This window comes from Phaethon lepturus, unplaced genomic scaffold (genome assembly GCF_000687285.1).
Source record: "Phaethon lepturus isolate BGI_N335 unplaced genomic scaffold, ASM68728v1 scaffold45344, whole genome shotgun sequence".
Lineage (NCBI taxonomy): Eukaryota > Metazoa > Chordata > Aves > Phaethontiformes > Phaethontidae > Phaethon > Phaethon lepturus.
The window spans coordinates 1-17,316 of NW_010537944.1; the positions used below are offsets into that span (position 1 = coordinate 1).

A 17,316-nucleotide genomic window follows, 5' to 3' on the forward strand; every position below is an offset into this window, starting at 1 on the left:
TTTCTTTACGAAGAGAGTGGTCAGACATTGGCACAAGCTGCCCAGGGACATGGTGGAGTCACTATCCCTGGAAGTGTTCAAAAAGCATCTGGATATGGGGCTTCGGGACATGGTTTAGTGGGCATGGTGGTGTTGGGTTAATGGTTGGACTTGATCTTGAAGGTCTTTTCCAACCTTAATGATTCTGTAAATTTTATACAAAAGAGGGTAAGAAACTTAAACCTTTCAAGTTGAGTAAAACTTTAACATCGTTAGGCGAGTCTGAACTAGAGTGCCCATGTGCAGGGTTTTTTTCCTAATTTCTGTCCTATCAAAATGTAAATTTGATTTCCATAGCAAAAATGGTTCTTCTTCAAACAATTTTAACCCTGTGAATTATTTGAACTTTTAACCCTTCTGAGGATGCCAGCTTTTTACAGTCCCCAAAGGTAAAGAAGATTTAAGTGTTAACAGTTCCCTTTTACCAACTGTGTAAAAAAAAAAAAAAAAAATATATATATATATATACAAGGTACTTTTAAGGTACAGGTCCCCAAACCCTACTCCCACCTCTCTTCTTTAGGGGCACCAGTCTTTGGGCTGTAACATACAACCTTAAGTTATATCATGAAATTTGCATAGTAACATTCTGAAAGAGAAAGCAGGGACTCCAGAAGGGTAAGTTACTCCACACAGCTAGCCATCTGAAAAGCTCTATGTACCCACTTCCAGCCCGACAGTGCTGGCTCAATGGTTATAGCTTTGCAATATGTTATCAAATTGTAAAGACTGATAGAGGTCATCAGCGTGGACATTGTCGGTGTCATAGTACTGGTTACCTGCAATGCTATTCTGATGGTTTGGGATCGGGTTGGTGGATAGCCTTGATTCACTTAAAACTTCTTGGTCTATAAAACTGTAAGCGGCTGGATCGGCTAAGTTAGACTGTGAGTTAAAAGGCGTGCTGCCCGGGGCTGCTACAGACGGGCAGGCCGGGGGCACCTGATGGAGCTGCTGCTGCCTGTGACCGCTTGCACTTAAGACTGGATTATACTTCTCGAAGTTTATACTAGTGCAGTTCATGTCATCGGTCTCCATGTTCATGATGCTGGCTGTCGAGACGCTGGTGGGATGAGCCTGGTGCACGATGCTGTTACTAGAAACGCTCTGCATGTCTGCAGTTGACACCGCCACGGCTCCCATCCCGTTTGTGCTGCTGAAATTCTGGTAGAAGCCGGAATCCTTCTCATCTGGCCAGTTCAGAGGGTTGTTGTGGAAAGCTGGGAGAGAGCTGCTGCCCTGAGCAGCAGGCTGAGGCACATCTGCCACGAAGCTGTTCTGCGGGTGCGCATTGAGCAGGCTGCCGGCTGCAGAGGGGGTGCTGTACAGCTGCTGCCAGCACGAGGAGAACGTGTCTTGCTTCCCTGGCCCCACCTGCGCAGGCTGAGGGGGCAGCTGGTTGCAGACAGGGTAGATCTGACCAGTGTTGGCCAGGGTTCCCAGCCCTGGCATCATCAGCGTGGACAAAAACATGTTTGGTTCTATGGAAAGGAAAGACGTGACTGCATTTTAATACCCTTTTTTGTATTTTTTTGAAATTGCAAATGGTAAAAAGCGAAGCAAACACAGTGCTATCGGAGTAAGATTATATGTGCATTTGCACTCTCCAGGGTGGACCCTAGATTCCTGGACAGCAGCAAGACAGCTATCCACCTCGCCCCTCTGCAGCAAATGCTGAAGGTGACAGCTACAGTTAAGTAAGGAACTGATGGGTTTAGTTTGTACAGTGAAAAGTACCAGTATCTTACAGGAAGAAACCCTCAAAAGAATATTAGAATTTCAAGCAAAGAGGAGGGAAGGCCAGGAACTGAGTACACATTTCAAGGGCTGAGTATCTGAACACAAACAAAGAGCAGTAGTTATCTAAATTAAGGCTGAAAGCTAGCGATGCTTAAAGATGGTGTAGCCCTCTCCTGTGCAAAGGGGAAGTTGCAACATGGCTGAGGCTTTGAGAAGAGGAGGAGGAGGGAAAGAAAGAGACGGGTACTACTGCTGCTTTGTGAGCTTCAGTGCCCTCCTGAAAAACACCCTTCCCCACAGCAATCGGGCACTATTTGTTTCAAACCGCTGTCAGGCTGGGACACACGTGCAAAAAACCTACCTTTCTTAATCAGCTTCCCTTCCGGAGCACCAGCGGGGAATGGAGCTGCTTTGGGCCTCTCCGTCGCATTCGATCCTGCGGTGGAAGAAATCCTGAGTCTATACTGAATGTTGGCTTTTGTATAAAATAACTCCAACGAAGTGTAAGTTCGCTCAAACAAGGGAGAGAGACAAATATTTTCCTTACCACAGTCCTGTATGAGCTTTTGCCAAGCCAATGTTGATCTCTGCCTTTTTGCTTTGTTGCCATACGGATCTACAGAGAAAGGGGGTACGAAGAAAAAGTTTAGTAAAGGAACTTTCTAGACCTTATACTAGTGGCCCCTAATTGTAGCTAAATATATTTAAACAGAAGTACTTCCGACATGACAACGCTAACCAAGACAATGTTATTACCAGTGACTCGATATTTTCATTGAAGGAGGGAGCAAACTGACTATTGTTACTTTTAAAAACCAAAAAATCTACCTTGTAGAAGTAGCATTGTAGAATTTTTACTAATTACATTACTGTTCATTATCAACACGGGTTCTGCACTGATAATGGCTTTTCAGAAACTCAACTAAGTGGAACCATACCCTTTTCATCTGGTAGGTATCTGAAGTCCATAGGTTCACTGACTTCCTGGTCTGAAGGTCTTCGCAGCTGCATCTTCACCGTGACGGGCTCGGTGATATCTTTGAGAAACGGTGGCGTTCTGAACACAATTGCAACTTGACGGTGAACGTCAGCTTGTGAGAAGGAACCTTTGGCCTCCCAGTTGTCCAAGACAAATCTGACTTCTATATCATCTAGTCCATTAGAAACAGAAGATGCTCGTTAAGCTGAAAACTTGCAGCAGAAAGAACAGGGAAGGGGAACAAAGAAAGGAATCTGACTCAGAATTCAGATGCAAAGTAAATGGCTTGGCTTTAAAGACACGGACTATCTTTCAGAGGTGCTGAGAGCCCTTGAACCTGAAAGCTGTTCTGCTCAGCTATAAAACCAGACCACTTACACAGGAGTGTGATGAAGGGCTTCAGTTCCCCGGCTAGAAAGCGGTAGTGTCAGCCATTTGGAACAAAGGCGGCGGGCAGGGAAAGAAACCTAGTCAAGATTACCTTTTTGAACTTTGTCGCACAGTAGAAATATTTCATCTCCTCCTTTTACACTTCCACAGTTCTTGTTCACACGGCAGATTCTTAACTCTGCTGTGTTGGGAGCTCCTGGAAACAGAGAGGCAAATTTGATGATAAAGAATTATGGTAACTTTGTCACTATTGAAGATGAGGTGCTTGGAGTTAAGGTGTATGAAGGGAAGGCAACAGCTGGAGGAGTGTAACACACCCCAAAATCCACACTAACCAAGTCGCTCCATACAGGAAAGCCAGAAGCAGGGCTTGATGTTCCACATGACGTACAGCACTCAGCTGCTCATCTCCAAACACAAGATACCAGTTTGCAACTGTGCCACTTACTCCCTAACTATTCTAGAGTAGTCTCAAAATACTTCCCCGAATGACATTATTGCACTTAGCGCTGCTGCCTGTCAAGCTGTAGAATTCAAAGCGGTTCTTCGAGGGACTGATTACCTGTTACAGCCATGCTTCTCTGGAAAAAGCTGGGCTAGCAAGTCAAGAAAATTACTCTCTCTAGGTGTTTGAGAACAGGTCTAGGAGTCTTAACTGTCATGCTTTTACTCAGGGTAGCAGATTTCACCCCAAAATGCTCAAAATTCAACTGCAAGCTATGGCTGTACACGGTACACGTACAGCACTCACAACAGCTGCGGATGGAGAGCTGCCCCGTGCACAACCTCTGGTAGCATTGTATGTCACAATAACTTAATCGCTGCCCAAGTTTGCACACTGCATCCAAACAACCCGACGGCTACGGGGGACTTGTGCAGATGGAGACAAGCACTGCCTGACGGTGTCCGGCCCCGTTCAGCAGCAGCAGTTTTCCTGCAGAGTACATATGGACAGAAGACTACTGCAAGAAATATCAGCCCCGTGAAGCTTTGGGGGGGCTATGTCACAATTTATTTAGAAGGCCACTACTGTCACAATACAGGAACAAAGAACAAACAGGCAAAAACCACCAGACTGGAAGACATCTCTCAGGAATTTCAAGTTCAGCCCCTGTGCCTGTATGCTCTGTTGGTACTTTTAGGTACACGAGCACATACCAATTTTAAGACCCCGTTTTCACTTAACATGCCAAGTAACTGATGCTCATTTTTCTGCTCCGGTCTGTGACCATGTTCATAGTTTACTGCACCCTGTTCCACCCTTCCAGTCCCAAGAGAACAGAACTACACTGTGCCATGATGTTCTCCCATCGTCTTAGGTCAAGACAGCAACTCCAAATGTATTTAAAACACCTGGCAGGATCTGGCTGGTGCCCCTTCGTGACCCAGAAACCGATCCTCTTCCCACCACGGCCTCCCTGCTCCAGGTACAGAGATGAAATACAAAACCAAAGCTCATGGTGTCACACACCCCTCTACACTCCCCCCAAAAAAATCCAGTTTAGACTCTCAGTTTGAGTCAATTCCTGCCCAATCTTTCATGGCCGCGGCACAATACAGACTATGCTTAAAACAGAGCTCCTGGTCACCTCAGGCCAGACCCCAATTCTGTAGTTACTATCTGCAGGTATTACTATTATTAGGAGAAGTGGGTGCTACAGCCTCATTTACTACATGACACATGCCACTTCATTTGCTGAATGAATCGGAAACTTTGAAGGGAGGGGAAACAAAACAAACCCAAAACCAGCACAGGATCATATGATTGACAGTGTCATCATGTGTTTTTCACAGGAAGGGTAAATTAAGAATTGCAAGGAGAAACCTAATTTTACCTTTGTTTCACTTCTGTCCGTTTGAATGGCGCTCGGTGTCCTTTTAACAGGTTTTTGGGAAGGTCTCTTAGGCTGGAGTTTGTTGTTTTGTCTTTTATTTTAAGGGGCGTTTAGAAGGGAGGATAAAGGGAAGAAACGCAAATGCCAGCAGACATGGATGCGCTACTCCCTGCTGTCAGCCCCGGTGCCGGGCTCGAACACCGAGTTTGGCAGCCGCCTCAGAGGGAGACGTTCTCTGCAGCCTCTGTCACGCTGTGCTGCTTCCCATCCCTCCTCGCCCTCGCCTCCTGCCCAATCCCTATTCTTCGCTCCCCAAAAGCACATCCCTGGTACAAGTCCCCTAGAAAAACAAGCTTCTCACCAAACAGCCCGTCACTGTCAACAAGGGCAGAGCACCATCTTCTCCCTAACCTTGTTTCTCCGAAACGGCAAGCTGCTTTATTTGGCTCTTCCCAAGAGTTTTCAGCGCGGTAAGACACGCGACTTGGGAAATTTCTGTTCAACACCAGTTAACGGTACAAGCAACTGACAACAGAAGCTGCCTGTAACGCTGAATTTTGTAAACTTGCAGTCTCTGTTAATGTGATTGCCTCTGTATTATGATCATCTTATTCTTACGTATCTCTACTATCCAAAGCAGGTGGAGACTACAAAGTATATTAGAAAGTGAAGAAAGTACTAGATTTAAAATGTGCAAGCCCATTTTCAGAAAAGCTCTGAATACTTTTTTGCTCGTCCTCTGGACAGATCTGCGAAAGCTTGCAATCTAACAATCTAGGATTTCCAAGCCTGCTGTACCGTACAATTTTATCTTTTATCTAGGGTTAAACCTGACCTTACCCAGTTCCGTATGACGGTGCAGGTTTAAAAAGGCTAACATTTTAAAAAGAACTTCAGATCTGAAACTGCTGTTCCGGACAAGAGCAGCATAATTTTTATGATTTGTGGTTGCAGCCATGCACTGTTTTATTTACACCGCAGCTACGTTACACAGAGGATTTTAGATACCTATAGTATATCAGAAGGCTGCCCACACACACCCACGCTAAAAAACCAAGCTTCCCCCACCACACAGCTATCTGTCATTTCAACAGCTTAGCAAAGACTGACGTCAATCAACGTAGACGAGTAATCATGATTTGGCACATTTCTAAATGGCATCTGACACATAGCTGCGAACCTTATACATCAATTTTATCGCAACCCTAATTACTCTAGTACTACATCGGTTTTCAGTAGCACAATGCGCACAAGTTCCAACTTCTAGATAATTCTAGAAGAGACTGTAAACAAAACCATCTGAGTACATACTCAATGTCTTCATAGTGGTTATGCCCACATCAACACAATTCTAACATCAACTTTATAAACACAGGCCTCGTTTTATTCACTAGCTTCTGCTGAAGTATTGACCTTAGATATTTAGCATGGAAATACTTTCACTGCAGAAACAAAAAAGGTTCCAATTATTAAAAGCTCTTCCGCTATTCTTCTCCAAGAGAAGTCCAGCACACGTTGAGGGCTAAAATCCACAACTGAAGGGACCTGCCAAGGCCGTACAGAAGTCTACTTTTGCGGAATGTGGAAAACGGTGCCAAGAGGGGTGTTTTCACATACTTCTGCACCCTCCTCAAGCATGATCAAACATCCCTGCCTTGCACAGAAGTGACCCAGAGGACTGGCACAGACCTCAGAAACTGGCCTGGCATTTTTCATCTCAAGCCAAAAGAGAAAAACAACAAGAAAAAAAAAGAAATACACATATGACTGAGTTGGTACTTACTGTTGTCATAGATCGGGTTGGAAATCAAAGGAGGAAGAGCTAACGTGTAGTTGCCATGTTCATCGGGGAGAAAAGCTTGGAAGCAGAGGCGGACGACATTGAGATCATACTCATCGATATTGTGCAGCTGTTCTTCAGGCACTGAACAGCAGAAGGAAAGACAAGGCCACAGATTAGTCACCAAAACCAGCAGTAATTCGTTAACAAACTGGGGATGAACCTCCACCAGTAAAAGAGACGGTGTTGCCAAGGCAGACAAAATGTGCCCACGGTCCCCAGTGGCTTTCCAGGAGCTGCTTGAATAAATTCCTTGCACACAGTAAGGGATACAGAAGCCTTTAATCAAACCTTTTAAAAATCAAAATCAAATCAAAACTTCCCTTCATCAAACAAGGCTACACTGTCTGAGTTCTCCGGCTGTTTCTTGCATCTGGTTTCCTCACCTTGCCATCCACATCAGTTTCGTATAGTTCAAGAGTCATTCCCTGGACATGTGTCTCTCTCATTTGTGCATGATAAAATTTACAAAATGAATGTTGCCGCCAAAGAGAAATCTTTCAGTACAAGTTAAGTCCTAGGACGTAGCTGAAGATTTCTACCAACAGTGAGAGGCTTCTGCTACGTGGCGTCATTCTTTTCCTCTAGAAACTGAGACAGAAAAATAATCGAAGGCAGTTCTTGGGGCAAGAATGAGGCCAAAACACCACAAACCATCTCCCCCTCAACATCTGTGTCACTTCAGTACCTTTAAGAATAGTGATTAGTGGTGTCAGTAATGATTTAATTTCATAATACAACAAGCAAGCCCTTGCTGGAAAGGATCCGTTTCCTTACACATTCCTCCCAGTCTAAAACACAAACGCATAGCCCCAAGCTCAGTGTTTCAGTTTTGTTCACTCTTTCACTTATTTTGATTTCAAGACATTAGGACCTGGGCTATCGTTACTGAACATTTCACACACTCCTAGCTTAATGGGCCATTGTGAGAAAAGCAGCCCTCTCCGAATTCCACGCTTTCCTTTAAGGCCTGACATTAACTATTACGTTGACATTCGAAGCCAGCAAAACGAGAAACTGATTTAATATCATTTAAGTAGAAGTACCGATAGTTAAAATCATTTAAAGTGGCTCTCTTCTCCAAAATCGTTCGAAGCAGTAGCTCAGCATCGTGAGATACTCCTCGCAATTACCTAAAATGAACATGTGCCAAGGCAACAGATCACAACCTGTCAAGTTCACTCCTTCCCCTGCCCTTTCAAAGGCCTCTTGCAAGAATAAAAGATTAAATGTGCCTGCGATAAGAAGTCTGGGGATCCCACTGTACTGATTAGATTGCAGTGCTCTGACCTTTAACATTTATCACTGGGTTGGTCTCCACCCTGCCATGAGTGGGATTCCACAATGCCCACTTGAATGACTTCTTCCTTTCACCTTTTGATAGCGTGAAATAATAAATGCACTGAGCTCAGAATACTTTCCACTGGCATTTTTAGTCTTTCTTGTGCTCTGAATATCTCAGTTTCTCCTGGTCTCTACTGTAAAAAGAAACCACGTCACTCTTCCCTTTTAAAAGTCCATGATCTGCAATATCTCAAGACAAATACATCTGTGAGTACAAAACTAAGCAGCAACTACGTACGTAACGTTGGTGCCCAGGGGAGTTCTGCCAGCGTGCACTTTGCAGGTTGGTGGCTGACTGTTATTACCAGATACGGAGAACCAAGTGTTATAATTTAAGGTACTGCATTAGCCAGCCTGCTAACTTAATAAAATAGGATCTTTAGGAAAACGGGTTTGGAACATACCGCTGTTCAGCCTAACTCAGCTTTGGCAGACTCCACAGCCCAACTGCCTCTTGCTAAAGTCTAACTTAGAGAATCAAAAAAAGAAACACGCATTTGCTAGATTGCACCTTGCAGAAGGGATCATCCGGAGTGCAATGCCACCTTGCTGCCAGCAGCTCAGGCGATTCTTCTAATCCATGCTCTGACCTGACGGCCAGCAGGCAATTAGCTCCCAAGGACACTCTGGCATCAAGGCTTACGCTCGTGTGTTGTATTAGCCATTGGTGACCACGTGGATCCGGCCAGAGAGCCCAAGCGGTAGTCAAATTTCAAACCTCTTAAAAATTGAATCGAGCACAGAGATTCAATACCTTTGTCTAAGTCAACTCATTGCAGACAGAAGCCAAGCACAAAAATCTGGATCTGGCTTTTGATTCTGAATCGAAAGCGAGGACTTTGTGGTTGTGCAATCAAGTCTCTCTCTCACAGGTTAAAAAGCAGCACCAGTCCTGCACCGCGTCTGCCACGGGCGCAGCAGCCTCTTCCTCAGAAACAACTAATAGCAGGCTTAAGACAACTCTGTAAGTGCAAAAATACACTAGATACGGAGAAAATGATGAATGCTAGTGTTCAAATGACATCATTTCCTATACCATGAACTTTCACAAATCCCCCAAAAAATCTATTTAACCACCTGATATAGGGAAGGTGTGGTGTGCCAATAATTGCAAGAAACAGAATTGCTGTATATAGCGCGTGGTACTGCAGCAAAAAACACTGCTCCTAATTTGCATGTTCTTATAAATCATTTAATACAATTTTTAAAAATCTGTAGTTTGAAAGAGGAAGTGCTCAGTCAGGACTGATTCCTCCTGGGTTATTTTTAACCAGATGAGAAGAACGTAACAGAGCAAAAAAGGAGAACAAGGCAGCTGCAACTCCATCTTGTGATGACATGCTTACAAAATATACAGAGGCTAGATTCGAATAAAGAAGCGCACAGCTTTCATCAATTTCAGAACGTACCTCATTCCCACCTAAAAGACAATCATCCAAACAAAATAAGATGTTGTTATTTCTAACAAACTTCTAATTCTGCTCCCTGTGAAGTCAATTTGAGAGTAGCCACTAAGTTGAACAGATGCTGCCTTACACCTTAAGAATATTAAAAACAAACAAAAACGAGGCAGACAAACACACTGACTAATGCCTGGAGTATGGCTGAACAGAGGATGGTCGTGTCATTCAGTGTTATTTCACCAACTTCTCTACAGAAGGACAACAGACGGGGTTAAACCTGACAAACCTGAAGTTATTAAAGTTAAAAAACGCTGTTGGAGATTTCGGGAACAGAAAGGACGGGAGAAGAAGAGCAGCCATTCAACCAGCCTGTGCAAGCTCCACACAAGCAGCTCTACTGAAACCAGCAACATTACACACGTGAAGTAAAAAACGTCACACGATGCAGCGTGTTGGGAGCAGATACGGTAAAAAAAGGCTCAAACACAACACATCAATAAAAGGAAGAAGTAGTCTGTTTTTGGCAAGAGTTCAACTTCCTCTTCTGACTGCTTCTCGCTGTGTGGTACCACACCTTGCTGTCTTCATTTGAATCCAACCGAAAGAGCTGGAATGCAACCAACAATCTAGGTATGTTCCTGTGATGGCCCAGTCTAATAAAAAACTGGCCTTAACCTGGCAGAAATTCATTTTCCGCAGTTATCTATGCAAACACGAGCGTATGAAGGAACGTTTGTAAGTACAGCTCTTTCACAAGGGGAAGGAGAGCTTTCAAAAGTAACGCTTAGCAACTCATACACATAAAAATGACAGTATTTAGGAAGAATTAAAATTCTAAGGTAATTATGGGACAAGCTGCCAAAAAAAAAAAAAAAATCCATCAAAACACCACCAGCGTTGATGGAAAAAGAAAACTAACTCTACTCACCGCAGATTCTGGCAATAGGATTTAAAAAAATTGTAACCTAGAGTTACAATCAAACCTGGGGAGTATTAGCTGTTCAACCTGAAAGGGGCTACAATACCTAGTAAATCCTTTCCTCATAAATCCGTTTACAACTCTTCTGAAAGAAATGCTGATTCCCCAAGTTAAAAATTACTATCTTTGAAATAATTCTCCACTCCATTATCCACTATCATGGGAAGAGACTGACACAGTCCCAATGTGGGCACAAAATCACCCCACGCAAGTTAACTGTGAACTCCTTCCAGCCTGAGCTGGCTAATCCGAGCAGCTCACGTGACATGGGCACCAGATTTCCGTCACTGAAATCCAGATGTTCCCTGCTGGGTTTCTACTGAGTGAGAGAACTTCTTGGATTTGCTTCTGTAGCACAAAATCAGAGACTTTCTGCGTCCAACCCACCAATATCCAATTCCAAGCTGGGGCACAAAATTAAAGATACCGGTAATACCAGGCCTCCTGTTTGTTCCATTTTATCAATTTCTAATGTTTCTTACTGTTTTAAACAGTCTTCAACATCTGGAAAGGCCAATAAAATACCATTTATCTGATGAAATTACCTGGGGATTAAGGGCCCTGATGTTTACTCATAAGGTGATGCTACAGGGAAAGTGAAAGTTTATTTTGAACACTGAAGAGAAATCATGAAGTGTTTGGTTTTTTGACTGATAATGCGATACCTGATTAAATAGCAGATTCCTGACATACAGCCCTCCACCCAACTTCTAGACTAATGATGTCAGAAACTTCTGGAGTGGGTGGAGTTGGAGGTACTTTAGCATCTAAACTTAACCTGCATGGAAACTTCCAGGGCAAGTGATGCGGTGTGACACATTCAGAGAGGGCTATGCTGAGAATACCAGTTCACCCTGCAAAGGGACATCTTGTGACCTTTCCTTCTCAACGAGGGGCTGCGGGGGCCTAGGGACCACGCTCCATCTCAAACAAAGAGAACGACCTCCTGCAAACGCTTCACCAAGGAGACCGCTCGGGAACACACATCATTAATAATCACCGTGAGCTGTATTCTGCTTTTTCTCTTACGCAGACGATGGTTTTTAATTTAAGGATATGCTGGGAGCCCAGTTTCATTTAAATGATGACACAGAGGTGGTTTGCCTCAAGTGTTTTGCTCCTGGAGCACAAAGATGCCCCCTTAACCCTGATACCAACCCATCAGTTTAACTGGGTCTCCACCAGAGGTTTTGCTGTAAAAGGCTGGCTCTGCCCAACCTTCATTTCCAGCACTACTCTTACGCTGGGACTAGGTCTTCTGTGGTGAATCAGATCAAGAAACTGGTCCAGCTCAAAACGAACTTGCCAGAAAAAAAAAAAAAAAAAAAAAGAGGAAAAGGTTTGTTTTCAGTCAGTCCTTTCCCACGACCACTAACCCTGGCGCAAGGGAAACGGTGGAAGCAGACGGACGGAAGGAAGGACTGCCTCTTCCAGTGCTGGCACTGATGTATGCCAGGATCATCCAGGGAGATGGGGTGCAAGTCACGGGTCCCTCTCGGCGCCCGGGAGATACGCTTCAGATTCAGTTTACTGCTCCCAGCCTACGTCCGCGCTGCAGCCGCAGTTGTGACTGTGGAGCTGTACGGCGGCTAGCCTGAGGACGGCCTAGAGCGGCCAATGCAGCACATACTAAATTGCCTGGTGGCTCCTGTAGCTGAATCCTACACAGCTAAAAAAGATCTCTCCGGCTAGCTCAATGCTGCATTTGCTGTTTCTAAGTGAACTACAATCATACGGGTAACAAAGGCAAGAGCAGAGAGTCCTGCTGTGCTGATTGTCCCTTGCTGTCAAAAGCAGAATATTGCGCTGCTCTGTTTGTACCCGGGCTTCAGCGGCTGGACACGCAGCACTGGAAGACGGGCCAGGTTGTTTGGCTACACGTCCAGAGGCACAACCACCACCTACTAGCACTGGCTGAGAGGTAGAAGCTGGGAAAAGGGGAGGGAAGGACGGTGGCAGCACTATGTTTCTTCTCCCGATACACCCATGCCTGGTTTATACCTCTGTGACCCACGAAGAGGTACGTTTCAATCAGCTCTGCAGAAAAAAAGAAACCTTCGCATGTACCTATAAACGCAATTTCAAAAAAGCAAAAACTCAGGGGTTGATTCATGCAAATGACTGTAGAATTCAGATGCTAACCTACAGTCAATAAATGCCCAGACTACTAGAGCTACCTGTCCCTCACACGTCTTTTGGGCTGCTTCAGCATGTGGAAGTGGCATTGCCCCGTTTCACAGAAGAAAGAAGCGCAGGGAAGGTGAACGGCCCGGCCCGATACCAAAACCAAGAGAAGAATTGGGAATAGAAATTAAAACTTTGAAAACTTAGTCCTCGTTTTGTCTAGACAATGTTTCTCTGAATCTGGATTCTTTTCCTGTTTTAAGTCCAATCTTAAAAAAAAAAAAAAAAAGGTAAAAATGGAACAGATTTAATCAAATATATCCAGCAGGCCCTGTATGTTTCGAAGACATTTTTTAGCAGTTTCTGTTTATAGCACAAAAAAAGAACTCAGCATATTTTGTGTCTCTACTTAGCAATTTTCCTCTTCATTTTTAAATAACTTGAAAAGGGGGTGTCCTTTAGGTTAACATAAAAATTTCAGCATAAACAGCAAGAAGCATTTGCATGAGGAACGAAAGAACAAAGGGCTTTCCAAAGGTAAAAGCTGAAGTCATGGTACAATCAGGACGTTTAGCTTTCCTCATGTGGATTTGCTCTGTTCCTCTTAAAAAGCTGGCAAGATTTACCAAGATTTTCAGCTCGAGAAAGGGGGTGTCCTTTAGGTTAACATAAAAATTTCAGCATAAACAGCAAGAAGCATTTGCATGAGGAACGAAAGAACAAAGGGCTTTCCAAAGGTAAAAGCTGAAGTCATGGTACAATCAGGACGTTTAGCTTTCCTCATGTGGATTTGCTCTGTTCCTCTTAAAAAGCTGGCAAGATTTACCAAGATTTTCAGCTCGAGAATTTGGATCTTTTAACATCTGGGGCATTCATTACAGAGCACGCCGACACTTTCCACTTTCAAACCATTCCCAACTCCTGAATTCTTCCTAAAGAGACTTTTTTTGGTTCGTAACATTTTGCTGCTTTGCTCAGGTGACCCGTGGCCCGACAAGCCCCCCGGTAAAGCGGGCGCTGCCCTGCGGCGAGCGGGCTGGCGGGGGGGGGCCCCGGGCGGGATCCTGGCGAACGCGGCTGACGTGGGCAAGCGGCGTCAGAAGAGAGGGGGTCTTTGTGGGCGCAGCCGCGCAGGGGACAGCAAGGGAAGCTGCGGAGAGGGTGACTGAGTGCGTGGGCAGGAAGCGAGTGTGACTGGTGTGGGGACGAGCCCGGGCGCAGCGCGGAGGCGGGCAGGGGGGTGTCGTGGAGACTGTGACGAGCGCGAAGCCAACGCGGGGTCAGCTGCTCGCGGGCGGAAAGGGGAAATGGCAAAGGAAAGACTGCGGAGGCAAAGGGAGCCAAATTAGTTGTGGGGTACAGGGGAGAGCCTAAAAATTAATTAAATGCCTATTAGCAAGGGCAATTACAAACGAACAGAAACCTTAAGCGTATGTCAAGCTCCAGGGAAAGCCTATTTATACCCTTTTGATCGGTGGCCTGAAATTTGGCAAGTCTCTGGGTTTCTCACTCTAAGACGAGTCTAAGGTTTTCGTGCTGCCATCCACCTGGCTAGAAAAAGGTTAGTCCTCTGCGATACTTTGCCAAGTACAGTTTTCCCCTAAATCTAAAGAACACGTTTCGGGCTTTTCCTCATTGATAATTAACTTGAGTTGTTATTAACTCAATTGTTGTCTCTCTGTCAAGTCACACCCACCCACAAAAGCTCTTAACTCAAGACTGGCTCTTCTTTTAATTTGAGTTGGCTGTACATCAGACAGTACATGGGAAGACAAGGATATGGCACAACTCAACAGCTACCAAAAGAAAACAAACACCCTAGAAAGCAGACGTGGACCAGCTCCACTGGAGGAGTAACTCTGCTCCTTGGATGCTGTGCTATTTATATCATCGTTACACTTCCCTGGTGCGTTCAGGGATAAGAGGCAAGAAAGATTCCTAGAATTGTTTCGCTTATTAAAGGACAAAACCATACGGGATGTAGCCTTGCAGGCACAGTGGACGATGAACATGTCCAGTGATGGTGTGGAAACAGCAACTCTCTCTCAAACGAGGCGAACGCAAGAGGAGGAACCTCAGCGCAAGTCGTCCAATTTGCATCCCAGTGAACGCACACAATTTGCGCAGCCTGTACTGAACTTAACAAGGGATAAATGCTGCCAGCTAGCAGCTAACATCATGAAACAGCCTCACAGGTACGCTTGCAGAATGACTCGGATGCAGACAGCTCCAGCTAGGCACGATCTGCCAACACCGACTTCTTATCATCCAGGAGTTTGGAGGCAGACATCAGTTGCTTTAACAGTATAGGCAAGAGTGCTGGAGAAAATTATCTTAAAAAAAACGTTAAGTCTTGACCAAGCAACTTCCTGCTGTTGCTGATTATTCAGCGTGTGTCCATAGCGTGTGCTGGAACGCGTGGAGAAGACATGACACCACTAGAGAATTTGTGTTAGGGCTCACCCTCCCTTTGCCATCCCAGTTGCCTGTGGCACCCGGGCTTCCCTGGAAGCCGATGGTCCCTTTACACAAGGAAGACTGGATTGCAACTTTGCGGACCCGCGCCTCGCTATTACTTCATCCCTTACTGACAAGGCAAGTAATACATATGCCGGCAAGCTGGAGGCATTTTGCATGTGTTAATAGGGTCAATACCAAACCTCTGCCCCGAAAGGCGACTCAGGCCAGGCACTGTTTGACTGTTCCAGAAGAAGGTGGGAAAGAAAAAGAAAGAACAACCAACTCACAAACACCCTGGAGGCTAGTTTTCAGCTCCATGAAGTTTCTTTTATGATGTTCATACACGAAATGAGTAACACTAACTTGCGACCTGCTTAGAAGATGCACCGAACTCCGAAACTTCCCTAAACAGAAAAGTCCGATGCCTTTCTGAAGACACATAAATAAAGCACAGTGCAGGATGAATACAATACAGCCTGTGCAATCTTGGAGAATGTACTGATACTCTTCTGACCTTAAAAAACAAACATACTAAATCCATACATAAAACTTTCAATCTTATCAAGCAGCAAACATTACAGTGACTGCTGCTAATGAAACCCTGTTTTGATCAACTAAGCACACATATAAAAACATTTCTGTCACTAATCCTGTCTTATTAGACCTTGGTCCTATGCCTTTCTGGACTCTACTTAGCGTGGGACTGCCCTGGAGCGGCTGGAGGCCATTCTCAAGCGGCTCTGCTTTGTGCTGACACGTTACCAAGTGCCAAAAGGCAATTAGGCAGGCTGGGGATTGCCAGCGGCCCCTTCCCAGCACAACCTCTGCCCGAGAGCAGGGTGCTGCCCGGTGCGTCACCCAAGCGAGGCTCTCCCCTGCTGCCAGGGCAGGGCTGTGGTCTCCTCCGCCGCTGGACCGGTGGGAAGCAGCCCAGGGTCTGACCTGATGCTACCAAGCGCAACCGGCGGTAATCGCCCAAAAATGACTAGCGAATTTGGAGTTACGTGCCGACCGCTGTAAAAAAAAATCTACCGTCAAGTGATTTAATTAAACACATCTTGACTGTTGCACTCAGCAGTGCTAGGAACAGAGCTAACTACGTGGTTGCTAGAGTTTCTTTGAGGAAATACACGTACGGAAAGGGATTTTATCATGTTCTTTTACTGCATGACATCAAGAGAAAACATCAACTCATTTTTTTATTTATGGAGTAAAAGAAAGCCAAGAGGGCTGAACAGAAGAGGTCCCCTTTTTTGTTTTAAATGAAGGTAGAGCTGGCTGAGTCAAGGTGAAATAACTAAAACATTTAAACTGTTTAAATTGTGCTGATGGACTAAACTCATGTAAAAACAGGTGCTATTGTGTTCATACATTATCAGAACGAGGGTAACCGTTTAGATGGACCATCAGCCTGACTCCAAACGGCCATCCTAAAATTAAGAAAATTATCTAAACCGTTTTTCATTCTGTAATAAGCTCAACATGCTTCTTTTTGTCCCAATTCAGAAACGTGTATTTTGAAGCTAGCCAGAAATCCAGCTCTTGACTCTCTACAAAGGGTCTTACCCGAATTTAGCAAGACTTCTGTGGGGTATTAAAAAAAAAATTTTTAAAAACGCATTTGGGAAATCTCCAAGCACTTAAGCAAATACATGACTGCATTCATAATAATGCTTAACTAATAGTTTGGGGGCATTTATGTTTTTCATCTAATTCCCCCGAGTTGTGCCTGCATGCTGAATGTCTTGGTCCCGCTCCAGCTGGCCCTACAAGCTGCTGTGCGTTCCCCACCCCCTCTGTGAAGTGAACTTAGCAATTATATGGCCGTGAGATGAATTGGTTTAGCAAGTTGATCTGAGGGGAAACCACTTTTTTTTTTTTTTTTTGCGAGTTGGTTTTCCATTGGAGCAACTTGCCGACTCCGTTCGCCGCGTAGCCACACGGCCTCTGTATCTGGTGTGAGGAAAGTAGTAGGAGTGCGTGACCAGGGAGGGTGGGAAGAGCAAGATGACTCTTTTTGAGAGCAGCCCACAGATCAGCTGTCATACAAAACTAGAGCCCGTGGGTAGGCCCTTACAGGTGTGGCTGTGTAGCAGCACAACCTGCCTCAGCCTTGACTGAGGCCAGTACTGCTGTGGCCCATACCAGCTGCCATGCTCTACAGTTCAGCGAGGGGCAGCTTC

The 17,316-nt window shown here is 45.0% G+C and overlaps 1 protein-coding gene across 1 annotated transcript in view; it reads right to left on the reverse strand.

Moving 5' to 3' along the window:
• Positions 1–726: 726 nt before the first annotated feature.
• Positions 727–17,316, reverse strand: part of LOC104620415 (proto-oncogene c-Rel) — a 25,293-nt gene continuing 8,703 nt past the window's right edge. The window contains exons 4-9 of the mRNA XM_010286621.1: positions 6,767–6,907; positions 3,240–3,344; positions 2,718–2,930; positions 2,327–2,395; positions 2,141–2,215; positions 727–1,520 (exon numbers count right to left, since the gene is read on the reverse strand). Of these exons, the coding sequence (XP_010284923.1) occupies positions 727–1,520; positions 2,141–2,215; positions 2,327–2,395; positions 2,718–2,930; positions 3,240–3,344; positions 6,767–6,907 (1,397 nt within the window). The remainder of the gene's footprint in view (positions 1,521–2,140; positions 2,216–2,326; positions 2,396–2,717; positions 2,931–3,239; positions 3,345–6,766; positions 6,908–17,316) is intronic.